General features: G+C 41.0%; 1 protein-coding gene across 5 annotated transcripts in view; it reads right to left on the bottom strand.

The window, feature by feature from the left end:
* The window catches only part of WDFY2 (WD repeat and FYVE domain containing 2), a 192,101-nt gene that overhangs the window by 41,496 nt on the left and 128,119 nt on the right, over positions 1-22,486 (bottom strand). For all 5 annotated transcript variants that reach the window (NR_198888.1, NM_001435020.1, XM_010810713.4 and 2 more), the window contains 3 exons: positions 15,297-15,351; positions 9,698-9,848; positions 1,469-1,581 (listed from right to left, as the gene is read on the bottom strand). Coding sequence is in view for 4 of the 5 variants with exons in the window: in NM_001435020.1 (NP_001421949.1) it covers positions 1,469-1,581; positions 9,698-9,848; positions 15,297-15,351 (319 nt within the window). In the remaining variant the exon portion in view is untranslated. The remainder of the gene's footprint in view (positions 1-1,468; positions 1,582-9,697; positions 9,849-15,296; positions 15,352-22,486) is intronic.

The following is a 22,486-nucleotide window of genomic DNA, read 5'->3' as shown; positions in this document are numbered from 1 at the left end:
CCTTCGTTTTTCTTTGAGCGAGGTCTGGGGAGAGTGGGGAAGGTCTGAAAAAGCTGCCGAGGGAATGAGAGGAGGGGTGTCCTGCGTATGGAGCCGGGTTCTGTGAGGCGGCTCCTGGGTCTGGGCTGGAGGGATGGCTCTGGTGACGGTCGGCAGAGGCTCCGGCCGTGACCCCCGGCAGACCCCGCAGCTGACTGCACGAGGAGACGAGTGCACGAGTCTGAATCCCAGGTTAAATTTACCAAGGAGGGGGGTCAAGGAGCCCCAAACTGAGAATGCTGGGGAATGCACAGCTGAAGCGAGGGGGACAGAAGGAAAGATGGGCCCAAGGACGCTGGGGAATGAGGGGTCCAAAGCAGGACTTCTCCCCCAGGACAAGAGCAAGCGCAGGTGGAGACAGGGCTTAGGGAAGCCACAGATCAGGAGACCGAGGTCAGCGGGGAAACAGTCCCGACAAGGGGCAGTTTCAGGTCCCTGTCAGGTCAGAGTAAAGGTGGCTAAAAAGAGAAATCCAATCAGAAGAGACCTGGGTTCTACCCACAAGGGAGGTTTCTGTGTGTTCTTCCTCCCTAAGGCACAGATAATTAAGATGATCTTTGATGAATCTTTCCCCTAGATTCAATCTTCTCTTTACAGCATTCCTCTTTTTCCCTTCAGGAAATCCCTTATGATCTAGGTACTATCCCATTTTACATCCTCATTCACCTACTTTTGTTCTTATAGACATCTAGACTCATATTAACTCTGTTCTACACTGAACAGTGGGCTGGTAAACCGCAGAAGACACAAAAGCTTGTTAAGAACTACGGACAGGCAATGATTCATTTTCCAGGGTCAACATCACATGTTAAAAACACGAGTAAAAAAATTAATCATCACTGTTTACCCAAGTCTTTCAAAGGCTAAGTGTGGGTATAGTTTATCACCCTGCTTAAATGACCTTGAGCAGGCCAGTAACATAAAGGGGGTCTTGAAAAGAGCTCCAGAGTAAGGAAAATTAAAGAGGAACCTGTTCCTTTTTTATGTAGGCTAGCTACCAGTGAGAAATCTATTTTTCATTTCACTTGTCTTCGAAGTAGAAGTCTGTCCCACCCACCATCTTCTTGCTCCAAGGAGGGCACAGACCGAGCTGTCCTTCCAGGGTTCGTGCAGTTGCCACACAGCCTCAAACAACGTCTCATTTAATATCTGCCCACCACGGCTTTCTCCAGCATAACATGACAAAGAACCAGATCACCACCACTGCTGAAACAGACTGTTTGCTCTTTTGTTTGAACCGATGGAGAACATTGCTGACCCTCCATCATACTGAATCATGCTGCAATCAGTTACATCTATCCCGTGTTACCATCACACAGGCCCAGAGTGTACCTCGTCACTTTCACAGCACATCATGTGAATATCAGAACACGCGGCAGGGGACAGTCGGTGTGAGAGCAGCACTTGGAGGGTCGGCTTTCAGTCCCACCTGTGTGTCCTCTGAATGTTGTGACCAGGGTGCAGTTTTCTTGCTCCAGTTTGAGGATGGTTACTTGGCCTGACTGGTCACCAATGAACACGTGCCGGGTTTCAACATCAAATCTATCATGTAAGCATTAAGGATTGTTTCTCAAAAGTGAGTGGATGGGTTGACTGCCCCCCACCTTCCCACCAAAAAAAAGCATAAATGTAAAAGAAAGGTGCAAATCTCACACGAGGAGAACCTGGATATAATGCTGAAAGACACAAAAAGCGGAAGTAACTAAGTAGAAGACATGCTGTATTACTGAACAGTGGGACTCAACATGATAAAGATGAGAATTCTGACAACATGAATTTATAAATCTAATATAATCCCTGCAAAAATTAATTTTTCCCCTTAGAATTGGATATATTCATTCTAAAGTTCACATAGAAAAATAAGCAAGCAAGAGGAGCCAAGAATACTCTGAAAATAAGAGTAATGTGGTATTGTGACTGGGGGAGGTTAGCCCTACTAGATGTTAAAACATGTTGTAAAGTCTCTTTAACTGAGTGTGCTACTTAAATAGACAGACACAGGAACAGAATAGAAAGTCTAGAAATAAGCCCCAAAGCATGTAGAAATTTAGTACATATCTGATAAAAAGCTGGCTTTTCAAATGAACAAGGAAAAGATGAGTGAAACATAAAGCCGGCACACACTGAGCAGTCATTTGGAAAAATAGAACAGGATCTGTATTTCTTTATATGCCAGGATGAACTTCAAACTAATGAGGGATCTAAATAAAAAAAATGAAAAATATAAGTTCTAGATGGGAGAGTTTCCTTCTAACCTTGGAGTGGGGAAAGCTATGATTCAAAAACACAAACAACAAGCAAATACCATAAACAAGGCACAAGACAAACTGGAAAAAATATCTGCACCTGATGCCACAGGAGGTCCAAATCTCTAATATAAAAAGAGCAGTTAGGAAGAAGACTACAAACCTAGTTTTTTAAAAAAAATGGGCAAGACACATGAATGGATAGCTGAAGAAATGAAAATGGTAGTTTGCAGGAAAAAAAAAAAACCTAGCAGGCCTGACTGGTATCCTCTGAAAGGCTGCTATTTCAAGATTGGCATGGCGTCTGGGAACTTGGATTTTGGGAGCGTTCCCACCACTTTAACAGACAATAGTGGCTGACTGTGCCTTAACTGTGTAAACAATATAATTTGTGCCAAACACCTGCTTTCCTTCTGGGAGCCTGGAATGCTGGTCCATGTAAGAAGAGGCTGCCTATGTGACTGGTCTCCAGTAACAACCCAAAGCCATCCCTGGTTGGGAATGCCCAGCAATGCTACTTGAACAGATCTGCCCCAGAGATGCAGTGGTCAAAATAAGGAATGATATCCCATAACGCAGTAAGAGCTAAAGTTTGGAAACGATCCAAAAGTTCATCAAAAGAGGACTTAGCAGGTTCTTTACCACTAGTGGCCACCTGGGAAACCCATTAACTACGATACATTCGGCCAAAAGAACCCTACACAGCTAGGAAACTTGACATGGAATAATTTCCAGGGTATTTTATTAAGTGGGGAAATAAAGCCGAGGTATGTGAGAGTTTACATGCTACCCTACCTTTGTGTAAGAGCAAAAGGGAAATATAAGAGAGAAAGTGTGTGTGTATGTGTGTGTGTGTGTGTGTGCGCGCACATGTGTGCTTATATTTATGAAAGGAAACACTGGAAAGATAAAATTGATCAAAATGGCCGTCAGGACGTTCCGGGTGGTTCAGTGGTTAAGACTCTGGGCTCCGAAACAGGGGGCCCAGGTCTGATCCGTGGTCAGGGAACCAGGTCCTGCATGCCACAACTAAGACCTGGCACACACAAACTAAAAAAAAAAAAAAATTTTTTAATCAAAAAAATTAACGAAAAACATTTTTAAGTGTAAAAATTTTTAAAAATTTAAATGGCTGCCTACGGAGAGGGGAGAAAAAAACTGAGCAGATGAGGGTGGTAGTAAGAATTTTCTCTCATCAGGTCATTTCCATGATGGAATCTTGTAATTATTTTACATATGAAAAATATTTATAATTAAAAAAAAAATCCCCCAAATTGACAACAAAGAAAAATGAATACAGCTACTATCAACTTCCTGATATAACCACAGAGCTAACATAATTATTTCAAATCACTTTAAAACACAGTATTTTAACTGTATATTCTTGGTAGAATATATCCTCAGGACAAAGAAAACAGCAAAAAAAACTAAAATCTCATTCAGTGGTCCTGTTATTATAATACTGTATCATTATTTTGAAACAAATATCCCATGCTAGTGCTCAGTCACTAAATCATGTCCAACTTTTTCAACCCCATGACAGTAGCCCGCCAGGCTCCTCTGTCCATGGGGTTCTCCAGGCAAGAATACTGGAGTGGGTCGCCGTTTCCTTCTCCAGGGGTCTTCCCAACCCAGGGATCAAACTCAAGTCTCCTGCACCGGCAGGTGGATTCTTTGCCACTGAGCCACCAGGGAAGCCCTAAATATACCATGGGAAAAGCAAAATAAGGAATTATGCTGATGCTTAGGAACTAAGGTTTTCAGCCCAAGATAAAAGAATCAAGTACAAAAATGAAATAAAAACTCTATAAGGTGAAATCTGAAATAGAAATATTATATGAACTGATGATTTGTTTTCTTTTTTAAAAAATACACATACACTTATTTCCTAGCTATATCTGAGTACTGTTCCTCACTAAGAGGAACGGCTGATTCCAGGGCTGGAACGGGAAAATACCAGACGAGCTTAAAACATGTTGCGTCAAGAAACAAAAATGCTGGAGTAGGAAATGGCAACCCACTCCAGGATTGTTGCCCGGAAAAGTCTGTGGACAGAGGAGCCTGGCAGGCTACAGCTCATGGGGTCACAAAGAGTTGACACAACGGAGCAGCTGAACACAAACAAGGGCCCACCTTAATCCAGACTGATCTCATCTCAAAACCACAATCACATGTACAAAGACTGTTTTTCCAAATCAGGTCCTCTTTGTAGGTTCTGGGTTACAACTTGGGCATATCTTTGGGGCCGCTATTAAACCTGCTGCGGTCTGGTAAGAAAAAAACAAAACAAAAATGCTACCAAAGGCGAGTGGGGTTCTATCAAAAAGACACAGGAGCCAAAATAATGTGGCTCTTACTGGCCAAAGATGGGACAACATGAGCATCAGGAAAAAAAAAAAATAAGGGGAACAAGTTCCCTGGTGATCCAGTGGTTAGGACTCCACACTTTCACTGCCAAGGACCCAGGTTTGATCCCTAGTCAGGGAAGTAGGATCTCATAAGATGGTTGGCATAGCCAAGAAAAAAAAATAAATTTTTAAAAAATTTTTAAAAAGAAATAAAGTGGGAAAAGAGGAGCAGTTTACTGAAATATACTGAAGATATCATTAAAAACCAAACCAAGAGTTTATAATAATGCTCAAAAAACAAATCTCTACTGAAGGTAACTAGGGCATTAAATGTCTGCTCTAAAATATGAGCAATTAAAGAGAAATAATTAAGAACTTATGTTGCTTTTCCTATACTAATTGTATTTCAGGATAACCAAACAGCTGTAGTCAATGAGGGAAAGTTCTACTTTATAGAAGAAATCCAACTAATAAATGTAGGAAAAAAATGAAAGGATTACAAAATCACCCTTTCGCAATCCTAATGAAAGGACCGGATTTGGGAAAAGAAAAGCAGTGGATGAACCCATAAAGGACAGGCTGATGGGGAAGAGTGCCCTGCAGGGACCCCGCTGTCACTATCAGAACCACCGATCCATCCTGCTGTCACTGGAAGGGTGATGACCCAACATGCTGTGTGTCCTGATGAGGAGCAGAATGAACCACACGGTACAAATACCAAGTGTTCTGCCCAAAAGCTGAATCCGAACTGAATCAAGATATCAGAGGCCACTTTCAGCTTACAGAAAAATTAGGGGAAAAGGTAGGAAGAAGAACAAGTTATATGACATTACGAGGAAGCAGAGGTCACTTCAGAACGTGAGACTCTAAAGGAGAACCGACTCAGTCCTCTCAACAAACGTATAGTGGCAATAAAAAAAATCTGAAAGGAAGACTGGGAAATTCAGGAGATGCAGCAACCACCTCCAACGTGCGGACCTTGTCTGGACTTGATTTCAAACAGATCCACTGCAAAAAGCCACTTCTGAAGCAGTATGTTAAACTTGAAAATGTATCAATTATTCAGTATTATCAAGGAGTGATTGTCAACTTTAGGAGTAATGACAGCACTGTGGTTATTGGGAAAAGATTCATATTTTTGAGAGGTGCATAATGAAGTGTGTAAGGATAAGAAGCCATAAGGTTTGGAATTTGCTTTAAACTACTCCAGTGAAAAGACAGACAGATAGGGACAGAAGACCCACAGTGCATTGGAGCAGTAAGTACATGAGTGTCCACTACACTATCTTCTTCAATTTGATACGAGTTTTAAAATTTTCATATTAAGACATTTTTTTAAGCAAAGGAGAACAAAGTAGAGCAAATTCTCCTGGTCTCAAGAATAGGGAGAAAAGTTATCAGGTATACATAAAACAATATTAGGATTTACAAAGAATAAGATCGCCTTAAATTTAATTATCTTGATTAATTATAAGAACACAGATGAAAAAATAGATGCCTATCTTCGCAACTTTGGGGAAATAACACACACACACACACACACACATACATGGATGCAACACAAGCTATTTGGAAGAGGGCTAAAATAAAATTATAGTAAAACCTCAAAGCCAGAGTGACTGGAATTTAGTGTGACATGAGGAAATATGAAAATCAAGATACTCTTAATAGCTTTTCAGTACTCTTTTCCCAAACAGGAACAAACAGAAGAGGGTGGTACCTTGGAAATATCTCCAACATGGATAAATTCTTAAGATGCAGAGTACCTAAATTATTTTTCTGGAAGCATGACCAGATGTGACCAAAACTTGGTCCTATGACAGAATGAAGGATGAGGCTAGATCAGTGTAAAGACCAGCAACAGAGGTAGGGGAGGAAAACAGTTCTATGTTCTACGTCAACCTGCCGTGGGACCTTGGGGAAACAGCTCCATTCTGCTGTATCTAGTTGGGCCCAGGGCTAGCTCAAAGATTTAAAAACCCAAGTTCTAATCCTGGTTCTGCCAGGTTAACAGTCACGTGACCTCAAGAAAGTCTCTTAACCTGTTGAGCCTCTCTGATGCATTCTACTCTGAAAATTGAGAATTAGGTCTTTATGTTTTGCTAGGGAACAAAGTAACGTTATATAGAAGCACTAGGTAAACACTCAGGGGCTGCAAATATAAGATATTTTCTTCTTTTTCCTCTCCTTCACTTCCTTATTGTTACTATCCTTGTTGTTGTTGGTAATAGGATAGTCTGGCTTCCCAGGCAGTGCTAATGGTGAAGAAGCCACCTGCCAATGCAGGAGACCCAGGAGATTCGATCCCTGGGTCAGGAAGACCCCCTGGAGGGGGCAATGGCAACCCACGCCAGTATTCTTGGTTGGAAAATCCATGGACAGAGAAGCCTGGTGGGCTCTTGTCCACGGGGCTGCAAAGGGCCGGATACGACTGAACACACACACACAAAACGGTAGTTCACTTAATACTTGAAGCGTCAGATCTTCAGCCAAAGCAACAAAGATTTTGAGGTGATTTCAAACCTGATAATTCAATTTGTGAACTGGTCAGTCGTCCTGTCATCCTTTGTTTCTCTACTTGAATTTTGGTTACTTTCTTTGCATATTTACTTCGCAAAGAGGCCTGAAAGAAGAGAAGAAAGGCTATATTCCCTCTGACTTATTCTATCACTGTTGGCTTGTTTGAATGACTGTTTGAGATGCAGATGGGAGAGAATTTATATGTAGAGATGAATTTATATGTAGAGATGAATTTATATGTAGAAGATTTTTATCTACACCACCAGCGTCCACTATGAAGAGAAATGGGGGTCATAATATTATTCTGAACATTTTAAGTTATTTCAACAGATCTTCTTTTCATTATCACTAACCACCCCCGCCCTGCCCCCCGAAAAAAAACCCTGTAAGTATAGAAGACGGCAGAAAGACAAGGGGGGCGAGGTGGTGGAGGAGGGGGGGTCCCATGAAACAAATGGGCTTAAAAACTGGATTTTAAGTGAACCCTAATGCTGTATGGGTTGCTTATTAGCAATCTACGCACCAGGCGGCTCCCAGGAAAAGCCCTGCAGCCTGGGAAAGTCACATGGTTCCTGGCTGAGACTCTGGCAAATTCAGCGTCGTTATGCATCAGGGCACGGCACTGGGAAAGTACCAGGCAGATACACGCTCCCAGGAGCTAGGGCTGGCACTGTGACTCCAGAACTGGAGCTAGGGAGGTGGAGGGAGTTTTCTGGAAGGGCATCTCTGCAGTATTGCAGCTCCCTTCCAAGGTTGGACTGGATGGTCATTTGCACGGGGGAAGGAAGCCTGAGGCTTTCACTACACATCAAAGCTTCTGCTAGCCAATCACATGATTTTTTTCTGCTTGGTAAACCACATGGTGTGGCCAAAGGAAACAGCTGAAAAATGAAGATGACCTTTGGAGATGCCTGAACAGATGAGTCAAAGACTATAATAAGAGTCAGGACAAGTTTAATTCTGTGTATTTATGGGGTTTCCCCCCCCCCCATTTTCAGATTGTTTTAAAAATAAACTTCTTAAGGGCAAGATCTGTATTTCTTTCTATGCTCCCCGGCTTTGTTAGGTGATACAGAAGATACATCACTAGGCTTGGCTAGTGATAGAGAAGCCAGAATGTTAAGAACAAATTATATTGATGCCATTGGTTCTTTTCTCAAAGGGGTAATGCAGTTTAACTGCTGGGAAAACCCAGCAGTCCACAGCAGAAGACCTGGGTTGTGGTGGTGATTTTCCTTCATACCAGCTAGGGGGCTGCAGAGAGAGGCATGGGATCCACTCTGGGCTGTAGCTGCTCATCTGTAAATGAGAAATTGGACGGATGATCTCTCAGGGAGATCTAATCTAAGCACTACAAGAAATCATTAATCTACTGGCAGGAGAGATCATGTACTTCAATTCAAGCATTATGCTTGTCTGAACTGGCTTTTTAGTAAGTAAAGCATGGAGTTTCTTTTATCAGCCACCCTCTCAAAGATAAGTTGATCTCGATTTCCATTCCTCCTCACCCTTGCTTCTGGTCTTCTTGGTAACTTGCTATTTTTAAAACTTTCCATATGGCCACTCTCGGTTTCTTCCTCTTGCCCTTCCAGTAGGAAAATAAGAGTGACACTATCCTAAACACACACACACACAAATACAACAACTGCCACATGTCTGCAAGGAAACAGCAAGGTACTCTGCCAGATGGTTGCAAGTTACTGAACAGGCATTTTATAAATATGAGATGAAAATCTGAAAGCAAGTCTTATTCTTTCATCCTGTTTCTGCAGACAAGTAATCTGTTTCTAACTGTTTCCTCATTTGTCAGAAGGTGGAGAGATTCTATGCTTTTGAAAGAAGAAACTCAGGGCCCCTTCCTTCTTACAATGGTAGCATCACCCATCCAGGTCTCACACTTGTCAGGCCCAAGTGCCCAGAGCGCTGGATGTGAGGATCACCCATCATTAGCAGGTATGCGCAGTGAGCACACGGACCCTGGAAGCTTGGGAGATAAGAGTTAGTATCATTCTACACATTCTGGAAAAATCTGGCACCTGGAACAAAGACTCGTACATAGCATTACCGTGTTCAGCCTACGCTGGTCCCAGCATGGCAGCTTCTCAATAAATATTCTTAAAATGAATAGGGATCCTGTGGTTCTTCTGCCAGGCACCAAAATGCGAGGGTTCTCAACCTTAATACCTATGTGTAAATTATTTCTGTACAAAAATAAAAGATTGCATTATCTCCGTGTTCCATAATCTTTCTGACAGCTGAGGCTCACAAATCTGGGCTGTGTGCTGTGTAGACGTCAGACTCTGCTCACGGCAGACCCACAACCTGCTCGGCAGGGACTGTTATTTCAGGCGAAATTGATTTACCCCGCCTACATGAGGACCCCTGACAATTTACGTGTTAGGACAGTTTATAAGCATCTTAATCAGAAGGGCAGCTCAGCAAATAAAACACGAAACCTTCAAAGTGCACATACCCAGAATGCTCATGAAAGAAAGAAGTCAACAGCTAAGTTCCCACCAAGGGATTCTGTCCAGCAAAGGATACTGCAGGCCTGAGGCCACAGCACTGGTGCGGTAACCTCCCAGACGCTGCCCACTCTCGGAGCAGTGCCAGGCAAACTGCTTGTCCTGTCCCGTGCTCAGCACCCACTCCAGCTCCAGGACAAACTGGATCATCGTCACTCGGCTCTGATGCGCTGAAAACCAAGAGACAAGAAAACAACCCATCAAGCATTCTAAATGAGGCATGGTGCCGGGAGCCGGCATATTGCATATTGAGTGCATATTGCATATTGAGTGCAGCACTTTCCACAGCATCATTTTTCAGGATCTGGAATAGCTCAACTGGAATTCTATCACAGCGTGAGGAACTCCGCCCATGACAAAGGTCATGAGGAAGGAGGCTCGGCATACGCAAAGGCGGGATCGAGCTTCAGGAGTCCCCCTGGAAATTCTCGAGCATCTACCCCCAAAACCAGAGTCTGCCTACTTTCTGCTTTGTGCTTTCACCTACACCTCTGACTTTACAGGGGGCTGTCCCCCACTACCTCTCTGAAAAGAGAGTTAGCTTACAGCTCCAGTTAATAATTCCTGGGTGTGACAGTGTTTTAACCTACAAACTCCTTTGGAAATCCTCTAGCCTACCTGAATAGGTTTTTCCGGCCACATGTGATTGTTCAGAGCCTCCCAACTGTGAGAGGCAGGAGATGTTCTAAACTGTCTAAACACAGATTCTTTTGAGTAGTTAAAAGATTGATTAGAAATTGTATTGGTGAAGGGATTTTCTTTGTTGGGCCAATGTTTGCTGCTAAGTTTCCATATCCCTTACCTGCTGTGTCCCTGGCAGTGTATTGATTAATATAATTGGTGTAAGTAGTAGCTTTAACGTTTGTAACCTGGGACCCTTGAGTTAATTCTTTTTCTTGTTATAGCCCACCATACCTTCGCTCTGTAGGAATGCAACTTTATCTAATGCTTTTGGAGGGTGGCTCCTGACCAATCACCTTTAGAGAAAAATAAGTTTTCTGAAGAAAGGGTCTTAAAATGTTAACAGGCCTCCGGGCCAGAAGATGATGCAAATCACCTAAGCTTTTGCATATGATAAGTTTGCAGGAAGAAAGCCTGGCTTGCTGCAAGACTCTACCCCTTCCCCCATTATCCTCTATGCATAACTTAAGGTATAAAAACTACTTTGGAAAATAAAGTGCGGGGCCTTGTTCACCGAAACTTGGTCTCCCCATGTCGTTCTTTCTCTTACCTTCTGGCTGAATTATTCAGCCTCTTTTCTCCACTGAATTTCCTCACTGAGCTATCCTTATTTCAGCCTCTTTTCTTCACTGAATTTTACTGAGCTATCCTCATTCTATTACTCTTTATATCCTTAATTAACATTTAATTAAGCAATTGTTTCCTGATCTTCGCCTACGCCGTCTCTCCTTCGAATACCCTGGATCAGCCGGGGCTGGTCCCCGGCAGCATGGTCCACAGAGGTGCAAGGTTGTCTCCTCCCCCGCCCCAACGTAAGCTAAACAGTAGATCATCATGGCAAATGCAAGCTGGAATGGTGGTTCTCATCAGGGGTACAGCCATGACCCCAGAGAAGACCACATCCGAGTCCCTATAAGAAAATGTTCCCAATAACCCAAGGGTCAAGGGCCACCTCTTTTAGACTTGTTAGAACTGCTGGTCTAGAGAAAGCCAGATCACTGTGACTGCAAAACCCGTTAGGAACGACACTCTCCTAGTAAGTTACTGGGTCAGTTTATTTAAGCTTAAGAAAAAAAGCAAAGAGCATTACTGTCCTCCTTTTGATGAAGGCTGGCTTTGAAACCCACAACAAAGTTCTAGATGAATCTTCCATGACAAATCAAATGCTTGGAGCTTGGAAAGGACAGCAGAATTATTCTCAAGGGCCACATAAAAAAAAAAAAAGAATAAAATATCCCCTACATCAAAGTATACATAATGAGATAATGGGAGCAAATTTCCCAGGGTCGCTCAGGAATAAGGGCGCCGCCATTACAGAAGTATTGCATTACAGAATTTCAGAGTTAGAAGACACCATTCACGCCCTCGACCCCCTCTCCCTGCTTTGCATGTGGGCAAACTGAGGCAGGATCAAGTCGAGGAGTTTGGTCAAGGTCTCATGGCTTCTCAAGTACCAAATAAAATCAGTAAAATATTTTCTTTCTTCTTCTTATACAATTCCAGGGGGAGAGGTATGGGGGTGTCCACGGCCACTGAACAGAGCTGACCGGAATAAACAAAGATTGAAGTCTCAGAACATGGACCTTACCAGGCTACCTGGGCCCAGGAGGTGGCAGCCTGGTGGGTGAGAGGAGACATCCTGAGTGTGACGAGGTGACAGAGAAGACATCAGCTTCCCATTTTCATCATGAAAATAGGATGAGACATGGATGGATCAATGCAGCTCTATCGGCAGTAACAATATCACTGCCAATTTCTGAACGTCTAACAAGTGCCAAGGACTGAAAGATATTCTCTCACTCAGTCACTGTAATGACTCTGCAAAGCTGGGGGGCCTCTTTCTTTTACACACACAACCTGGCTTTGGCAAGATCACCCTTCTAGACTGGTGACCAAACAGTACGGCCAGAACCACAGTGAATCCCTCTGGGACAGACATTTCACCAAATGCCTGATGTTTAAAAATCTGACATCTGAAGCTGGAGAGCCTAAAGGGATTTAGAAGGGGCATAGAAGCAATAATATTGTAACTTCTCTACACAGTACCTGTCTTTCAGAGAATTGGCCACCATCAAGATCAAAACATTGTTTTAAACTCAAGGATGGGACTTCCTAGAGAAACTCCTGTCACGTCTGTGTCATTAAATGCCCAATTTAAGTCCCATCAATGGTGGAATAAAAGCTGACTCTCTAATGATTCACTTTCAAGCCTACTTCAGGCAGAACGTGGCCCTCAGCGCCTTGCTCCCTTTTTTCAAGAAGGTGCCGTTGATCCTCTTCCTGTTACTTTCTAAGTCCAAGGGGATGACAGTGGGAAGATAAGGGAGTTTACAGCACTCCAAGCTACCATCCTATGTCTGAGGAGGAGACAGAGACTCAAAAATCTTATATGACTTGCTCAAAGCTACACAATCAATGAGTGACAAGGATAGAATTAAAACCCTAGTCTCTCTGCCAAAGTTGGTTCTCTTTCTCTGTCAGGCTGCCTATGACTACTGAAAATACAAAAACCAACAAAAAACAAGCCCTAAAACTCAAAGCACATACTCTTTCTAAGATGACAGAATTCTCTTATTCAAAAAGAAACCATTTGAAGATACATACGTAGCGCTAAGCTTCAGGAACCTAGGCTCGAAGCCTGGCTGTACTTGTTAAACGGGGGCCACGATCTTCATCTTAGGGAGGAAACATCTAGTTTCTCACAATTATGTACACATGACCCCTGAACAAAGCACGTTTGAACTACATGGGTCCACTTATACGCAGGTATGTTTCAACAGTAAATACTACAGCACTTCCCGATCTGCAGTTGGACAAGAGTCAACTGCATGATGTAGCTATAGTTTGTTTTTTTAACAGTTGTTTCTCTCTCAAGTTGAGGAAGTTCCTGTCTATTTGTAGTTTGCTGAGAGTTTAGATCATGTGTGAGAATCAGGTGTTATTGATTGCTTTTTCTGTGTCAATTAATATGATCCTATGATTTTTCTTCTTTAGGCTTTTGACATGACTGATTACACTGATTTTCACTGAACCAGCTTTGCGTATCTGGAATAAACCCCACTTGGTCATCATGTATAATTCTTTTTACATGTTGCTGGATTTGCTAGTATTTCTTTTAGGACTTTAACATCTAAGTTTATGAGAGAATTGGGGCTGTAGTTTTCCTTTCTTGTAATGTCTTTGTTTTTGGTATTTGTTTTAAAAGTGATTGTTTTAAAAATGGTAATAGAGATAAAAATCCACATTATATAAAATCCACCATTTAAACCATTTTTCAGTGTATAATTCAGTGATTTTTAGTATATTCACAGTGTTGTGCAATCATTATGGGAAATGTTCTATTTCCAGAACATTTCTATCACCTCCAAAAGAAGCCCATACCTCCAATCCCCTTAGTCCCATCCCTGAGGAACCCCTAACTGACTTTCTGTGGCTATGAATTCTCCTATTCTTAACGTTTCATATAAATGTAATCACACAATGTATGGTCTTTTCTTTCACTCAGCATGTTTTCAAGGTTCATCCACATGGTAACGGGTATCAGCACTTCAGTCTCTTTTTGTGGCCAAATAAGAATCCACTGTATTGATAAACCATATTTTGTTTACCCATTCATCCATCTGTGAATATTTAGGCTGTTTCCATTTCTTGGCTATTGTGAATAAGGCAGCTACGATATGGACATACAAACACCTGTCCCTGCTTTTCTTTCTTTTCGGGAGTAAACCTCACTTGGTTGTGATGTACTTCCCTTTTTTATATCGCTGAATTTGATCTGCTTTAATTGTGTTTAGATTTACTTGATTCTATTTTCATGGGGGATGCATGGATACTATGCATGCCTTGTTCACTATTATAATTTTCAGTTATTGGAACACAGTAGGTACTCAATAAATGATCAGTGATACATTAAAAAAAAACACTAAAAGAATAAACCAATAGAGATGGTGATGTACACACTGCTATATTTAAAATAGATAACCAAAAAGGACCTACTGTATAGCACACGGAATTCTGCTCGATGTCATGTGGCAGCCTGGATGGGAGGGGAGTTTGGGAAAGAAGGGATACATGTATATGTATGGCTGAGTCCCTTCACTGTTCATCTGAAGCTATCTAAACATTGTTAATGGGCTAGACCCCAATGCAAAATAAAAGGCTCAAAAGAAAATTAAAAAAAAAATAGTTATTAAAGGAAAAAAAAAAGAATAAACCCATAGGGAAATGAATTTTTGCTCAACATCTAGAAATGAAGAACTTAATGCTGAGAATTTTCTAAAATCAGGAAGGGTTGCTACGTCTAAGGATACCTCAAGAGGAGAGGCCGGAGGATCATGAATGAGGTCATAAGATGTGGATGAAATGACCTCTAAATGTTCCAAGGTCTACTTCTAATGTTCTGGGCCCTGCCACTGTTGACCTGGAGGAAACACTCCTTAGTGAAAACTTGCTCCTGATCTGTACTGTGTAAATGGTCTATGGAACAATGCCAATGTTGAAGACACAATAAAACCCGAACGCCTTCCCTGAGACAATATGAACCTTTTACAACCATTAACCAAAAATGGAACGAGCTCCGTGGAAAGCAGCTCACTCCCGAGCCCGGCCCCACTCTCCAAGTCTGCTGCAGGGTCTGCAGGCAGTGGGGTGGAGCAGGGAGACCAAGGACAAAGGCCATGGCTACAGGAGTCACATGGGAACTGGACTGGTTCTGCAACCAGCTCTGCAACTGTACCAGCCACGGGACTACATGCCAGTCAGCCAATCTCTCTGGGCCTCTGCTTCTTGATTCCAAAACCGGGATAATATTCACCACAAAGCACTGCGGTGTTTTGTTCCCAGCGACTGTTTTAAGTTAAGTCCCCTCTTGTGGCCACGGAAGCCGTCAAGGAACATTTCAAAGTCTAAGGCAATGAAAACACTACTCTAATTCCTACCTTGATAGTTTTTCACAGGAGTCATCTTGTTATAATCTTCTGATAAAATAAACTCCTACAAAAGAGAAGGAAAATATTAAGCAAAAAGAAATTCTTTAAGTGAATAAACATGTTTGGTAAAAACTGGATTGTATAAAGCAAACATCATCACTGAATTACATCTAACATTAGTATTTTGCCAATCAACTCAGCATTTTCTGTTCCTCTCTAAAAGTAACAATCATAATTATGATCCAATGCAATTATCGTAATTTTTAACCTTACAACTCTGAAATTAATTTTTTTTTTTTAAGTATACATCAGAAGAAAACTGGATCAAGTTCAGAGTTTTGATCCAGGCCAATTTTGAAGGTAAATCCGATTCAAATTACATTTTTTCTCCGTGGTACCACAGCTGAAATTTTGCAAGTCTCTGGCCAGAGATCAAACAGGATGGTAATGATCTACTAGGAAAATAAGTTAGCTATTTTAAAGATTCGGTTTCCAATAGCAGTCTTATTTCCCAGTATAACAAGCTTCTCAAGGCTGCATCTTACTCATCCCTGTGCCCCCAGAGGACCTGACACAGTGCTTTGGCACAGTAGAGAGTCAAGATACAGTGAAAAAATGGATATGTAAAACATAGTCAATAAATAGTGGAAACAAAATATGTAAAAGGTGTCTCCCAATCTGATGAGGTTAGTTTCAGTTTCAAATTTACTCAAAATGATCAGTTTCTATATAACACATTATACATACTCTTTGTGAAGACACAGAAGAGGTGATTTTGTGTTTATGTTAGCATACTTCACCTAAGCACAAACAAAGACCCATAGGTAGAAGCCAGTCAGAGGTATATAAGTTCAGGCCAGGTTTTGAGTCCTTTAATTTCTTTCAAATGCAAAATCTGAAAGCAGCATTTCAAATTTTGAAATGTCCATATATTCTTTTTTTAAAAAATATAAATTTATTTATTTTAATTGGAGGCTAATTACTTTACAATATTGTATTGGTTTTGCCATACATCAACATGAATCCGCCACGGGTGTACATGTGTTCCCCATCCTGAACCCCCCTCCCTCCCCATACCATCCCTCTGGGGTCATCCCAGTGCATTCTTAAACAGTATATTTCCATATATCCTTAAACAATAGGTTGTCAAATACAAGGAAAACCGCCAAGAGTAATAAACTGATGATGTCTTTATGGGAACTGAAAAACAGAACAATGAATCTTTTCAAAACATTTGGAGGCTTTCAGAATTGCTCCTTGATGACTTCAAGAAAGGCGGTAGAAGGACAGACGCACAGATGCTTGACTTGCAATCCGGGTATTTACTGAGTTCATACAGTTTCTGTGGTTTTTCAGAGGTGCATGATTAGGTGCCACAAAGGTGAAGTACAATTGATGTGAGAGGATAAACACCTTAACCAAGTCCCTCTGGGTACTGACTCTTCCACCCCAGCCCTCCTTAAGAAGCTTATCTGCAAATGTATTTTCTTCACCATGTTTTTCTCAGTAATAACATTATGCAACTTGTCATTTTTTAAATTCGTTTCATTATTCCTTCAAGGAGTGGCATAATATTCATTTCTGGTTTCTGAAGAGCTAGGCTCACAATTGAAGAGAGCAGACTAATTTTTAGAGAAGTCTAGTAGTTTTCCCATAAGGAGCTTGTAAGTGTGGGTAAAAAGGCACGTACGTATCTGAGCAATGGTTCACGACCACCCCTAATCCTTGGCAAGAATAGCTCAGCTCTGGGCCCCATTCTTTATTTATATTTATTACTGGAGGATAATTGCTCTACGATGTTGTGTTAGTTTCTGCTGTACAACAGAGTGAATCAGCTATATGTACATATATTGCTTCCCTCTTGAGGTTCCTCCCACCCCCATCCATCTCACCCCCCCAGGTCATCACAGAACACTGAGCTGAGCTCCCTGTGCTATGCAGCAGCTTCCCACTAGCTATCTATTTCTGTGCCCCCATATTTTCAGTTCAGTTCAGTTCAGTCGCTCAGTTGTGTCTGACTCTGCGACCCCATGAACTGCAGCACGCCAGGCCTCCCTGTCCATCACCAACTCCCGGAGTTCACCCAAAGCCATGTCCATTGAGTCGGTGATGCCATCCAGCCATCTCATCCTCTGTCGTCCCCTTCTCCTCCTGCCCTCAATCTTTCCCAGCATCAGGGTCTTTTCAAATGAGTCAGCTCTCCGCATGAGGTGGCCAAAGTATTGGAGTTTTAGCTTCAGCATCAGTCCTTCCAATGAACACCCAGGACTGATCTCCTTTAGGATGGACTGGCTGGATCTCTTTGCAGTCCAAGGGACTCTCAAGAGTCTTCTCCAACACCACAGTTCAAAAGCATCCCCATACTTTAGAGCATCCCAAATTTCCTATCATACACACAAAACGTATTTCTTAAAGACAACTGCTATTTGGGCAAGTGTTCATTGAGTTCTTATCGTGCATATGTTATTTTGAATACACTGAAAGGGTTCTTTAGCTTGGGCAAAAGGTACATTAACTCCTATCAGAAACAGGCAGGATATAAAATAAAACAACTTGATGCAGATTTGTGTTTAGGGTTAAGATATACAAATATAATAAATTCTCAGTTCACTGGATAGGTGAATTTAATTTCTTGTTCATTTGTTTTTCCTATGAAAATAGATACATAATCATGGAGAAAATTTCAGAAACTGTCAGCATTTTTTTTCATTATTACTTTCTTGATCAAACAGACAATTTGCTATTCTAGGAAACGTAAGACTGATAAATATTTAAAAGCTCCTTATGATACTATTTCTCAGAGATAATTATTATGAAAAGTATTACTGGAATATGTAATAAAACAAAATATTAGTATCATTTAACAATATTACTTTTTGGTAACAAATCATGTACATCGTTCCAGATAAGTACATACTTATCAACTTCAGTCTTTTTAACGACTGTATAGGATATACTGGAATGTTCTTCTGTTGACAAATGTCTATATTATTTTCAGTTTTCCTTATTAAAACAACAGAGACCTCCGTGGTGGTCTAATGGCTAAGACTCCATGCTCACAATGCAGGGGGCCCAGGTACAACCTCTGATCAGGGAACTAGATCCCACCTGCTACCACCAGAGTTTGCAATCTGCACCTAAAGATCCTGCACGATCCAAAATAAGTAAATTAATTTTAATAAAAGACATACACATTTAAAATTATTTTATCCATCTTTCTATCCTTCCTCATTTAATTTTTAAGAACATTTTTAGATTGACAGCAAGATTGAGAGGAAAGCACAGATTTTCTCATAAAGCCCTTGTCCCCACACATGCATAGCCTCCGTCTTCATCAGCATCCCACCAGAGTGGTACACTTGTTAGACCTGATGACCTATATCGCACATCATTATCACCCCAAGTCCAGATTTTCTCATAAAGCCCTTGTCCCCACACATGCATAGCCTCCCTCTTCATCAGCATCCCACCAGAGTGGTACACTTGTTAGACCTGATGACCTATATCGCACATCATTATCACCCCAAGTCCACACTAGGCGTCACTCTTGGTGTTCAAATTCTGTAGATTTTGACAAATGTAAAATGACATTATGTCTGCCATTGGAGTATCATACAGAGTATTTTCACTGCCCTAAAAGTCCTCTGTGTTTTGCCTATTCATCTTTCTCTCCTGCTTAATCCCTGGCACCACAGTGCTATTCACTGTCTCCAAAATTTTGCTTTATTCCAGGTGGCCATACAGTTGGAATCATGTTAAGCAGCCTTTTCAGGCTGGCTTCTTTTACTCATTAATACCCATTTAAATTCCCTCCATGTCTTTGCTTGGCTTGATTGCTCGTTTCTTTTAGCTCTGAATAATATTTCATTGACAAGATGTACCACAGTTTACTTATCCATTCATCTACTAAAGGATATCTTGGTTGCTTCCAGGTTTTGGCAATTACAAATACAGCTGCGGCTTCTCTCCTAGCTCAGTCAGAAAAGAACTTGCCTGCCAGTGCAAGAGACACAAGAGATGTGGGTTGGGAAGATCCTCTGGAGAAGGAAATGGTAACCCACCTCAGTACTCTTGCCTGGAAAATCTCATGGACAGAGGAGCCTGATGGGCTACAGTCCATGGGGTTGCAAAGAGTCAGACACGACTGAGGGACTAAACCACCACCAAACAACTGCAGGCAGGTTTTTGTGTGGGCATACTTTTTCAACTCCTTTGGGTAAATTCCAAGGATTGCTGGGTGGTTGGTGGGACTGCACTGAATCCATAGATCAAAGAGGGAAGAACTGACCTCTTGACAATACTGAATTTTCCATGAACGTGGACCACCTCTTTATTTATTTAGTTCTTCTTTAAGTCACCAGAGGTTTGTGGCTTTTTTCATATAGATCTACATATTTTGTTAGATTTGCACTCAAGTATTTCATCTTTCTGGATGCTAATGGTATTTTTTTTAAATTTCAATTTCTACTTGTTCATTGCTGGTACACAGGAAATGACTGACTTGTATATTACCTTGAATCCTGAAATCTTAATGTTGTTGTTCAGTTGCTAAGTCATGTCCAGCTCTTTGCAACCGCATGGACTGTATGTAGCCTGTCAGGCTTCCTTCCTTCACTATTTCCCCAGGTTTGCTCAAACTCATGTCCACTAAGCCAGTGATGCCATCCAACCATCTCATCCTCTGTTGCCCTTGGTCTCCTCCTGCCCTCAATCTTTCCCAGCATCAGGGTCTTTTCCAGTGAGAAACCTCAATAAGACTGCTTATTAGTTCCAAGAGATTTTGGGGTTTTTTGTTTTTTGTTTTACAATTCTTTGAGATTTTCTACATAGATCATCATGTTATCTGCAACAAAGATAGTCTTAATTCTTCCTTCCCAGTCAATATACATTTTATTTCCTTTTTTTAAAAAAAAATCTTATTCCCTTATCTAGAGAACTCTTAGAACAATGTTAAAAAGAAATCATAAGAAAGAATCAAGGTTGAAAAGGAATTATTGCCCTTGCCTGAAATTTGATTTTAGGGAAAGCTGCTGGGTTCTTATCACACCTGTCTTAATGTTCACTGTAATAGATGAGCATACAAATCACACAGTATATATAAGGAAGAGGTTAGTAATTATCTCCACTCTCTATCTCAATCCTTTCAGACAGTGCTAACAGTCTATTGTATCCTTCCACATGTTTTTTATCACCCTACAGAAAACCCTTATGTAAACATATAGTTTTTTTTTTTTTCTGGTTTCTTGTGTAGTATAAAAATAGGATCATATTATATACATTATTCTATAATTTGTTCTTTTCATTTGTAGTATATCAGAACTATCTTTCCAGGGCAAAACACACTCCAAAATATGGATATACCATATTTTTTTCAAATATCTTTCATTAAATGGACATTCTGCTTGTCTCCTATTTTCTACTATCACGACAATACAGCAAGAAATGTCTTCAAATGTATAAACATATGAACTAACGCATATGTTGCAAAGATGCTGGCTGAAAGATTGTGTACACTTAATATTTGAATACACTCTGCCAGATCACTTTGTAGAAGTATGCAGAATTTCATTTCCCCACCATCTGGCCCTCATACAAAAGCCTACTTCCCCATATCTAATCAGCATTAGATATTACTCATCTTTTCAATTTTTTGCCAAATTAACATACAATTATCTATTTTATAAATATAAATATATATTTTATATAAATGTAAAAGAAATATTTTGTTAATATTTATAAACTAGATAAAATTGTCTATTTTATCACTATGGTTTAATATGCATGATCTTAATGGCTTATGAGTCAGAGCACTTTTTCTATGTTTATTTGCCATATACACTTCTTGTTTTAGGAATTTCATCTTCAAATTCTGCTGCAGCCTGGTTTCCTAAAAAGTTGTGTCTGAGGTGAAACTTAAGTGCTGTTTCTTAGTTTGGAGATGTGGTATCCATGGTCTGAGTGAGGGAGAAGCAAAGTGAGGCAGAAAAAGATGAATGGCGTGTCACTAATTTGGGCTGTGCTTTATGAAGAAGCCCAGCTGGTTCTCCAGAACACAGCAGGTCTCTGGACAGACAGAACAAATGCCAGACTTTGGAAGAACCCACTGGACAGCGGGGTAAAGAGGGAATTTATCTACCAACTCTCTGCTCCCTTGCTTTAAAATTTGATTATAACTCTCACCAAACTCCCCCTCCCCCTCCTTCTAGAAGGCTGCATTGCCTATTCCTTGTTAGCAGTCCCTGGGGGAAGTCAGATTTTAGGCCTTTCAAGGGGTGTACTTCATACAACTCAGAGTCACTGCGGAACCAGAGAGCTAGCTAGCTTCCTTCAGTTTTAGTTTAAAGGTAGCAAAGAACAGGGTAGGTAAGAGTTCAGACCTCGGGCTCTGGAACCAAACTGTATGGTTAAAATCCCAGCTAAAACATGTACTAGTTACATGATCTTGGGAAAGTTACTCAGGATTTCTGTGCTTCAGTTTTCTTCTCTGTAATAGCCTCATAAGACTGCAGTGAGGATTAATTAATATTTATGAAATATTTAAAGCAGTATCTGGCACACTTTACCTTCAGAAAATGAATTAAGCATCTTACCTTTTAAAAAGGCTGCTTTTCGGCCTTTTGGCTAAGATCAACTGTGGTATGAGGGCTTCTCGGGTGGTACAGCGGTAAAGAATTTGCCTGGCAATGCAGGAGAGGAAAGAGACGCAGGCTCAGTCCTTGGGTCAGGAAGACCCCCTGGAGCAGGAAATGGCAACCTGCTCCAGTATTCTTGCCTGAAAAATTCCATGGACAGAGAGGAGTCTGGTGGGGTACAGTCCATGGGGTTGCAAAGAATTGGACACGACTGAGCAACTGAGCACACACAACTTTTTAAAAAAATCTTCTGGAATATAATGAACAATTCAGATTGAAGAATTAGAATTCAAGTATAAAATCAGGAACTCCCAGTCCTTTAAAAAATAGCAGCTTCTTGACAGATATTCCAATTTCTTTATTTAAAATTAATTTTAATTGGAGTACAGTTGATTTACAATGTTGTGTTAGTTTCAGGTGGACAGCAAAGTGAACCAGTTACACATATACATATATATATCCACTCTTTTTTAGATCCTTTTCCCATATAGGCCACTACAGAGTATTGAGTAGAGTTCCCTGTGCTATACAATAGGTCTTTATTAGCTATCTATGTTATATATAGTA

The sequence above is a fragment of the Bos taurus genome, chromosome 12 (assembly GCF_002263795.3).
Source record: "Bos taurus isolate L1 Dominette 01449 registration number 42190680 breed Hereford chromosome 12, ARS-UCD2.0, whole genome shotgun sequence".
NCBI lineage: Eukaryota > Metazoa > Chordata > Mammalia > Artiodactyla > Bovidae > Bos > Bos taurus.
The sequence above is the reverse complement of the archived record's forward strand: the minus strand, read 5'-3'. Positions and strand labels throughout refer to the sequence as shown.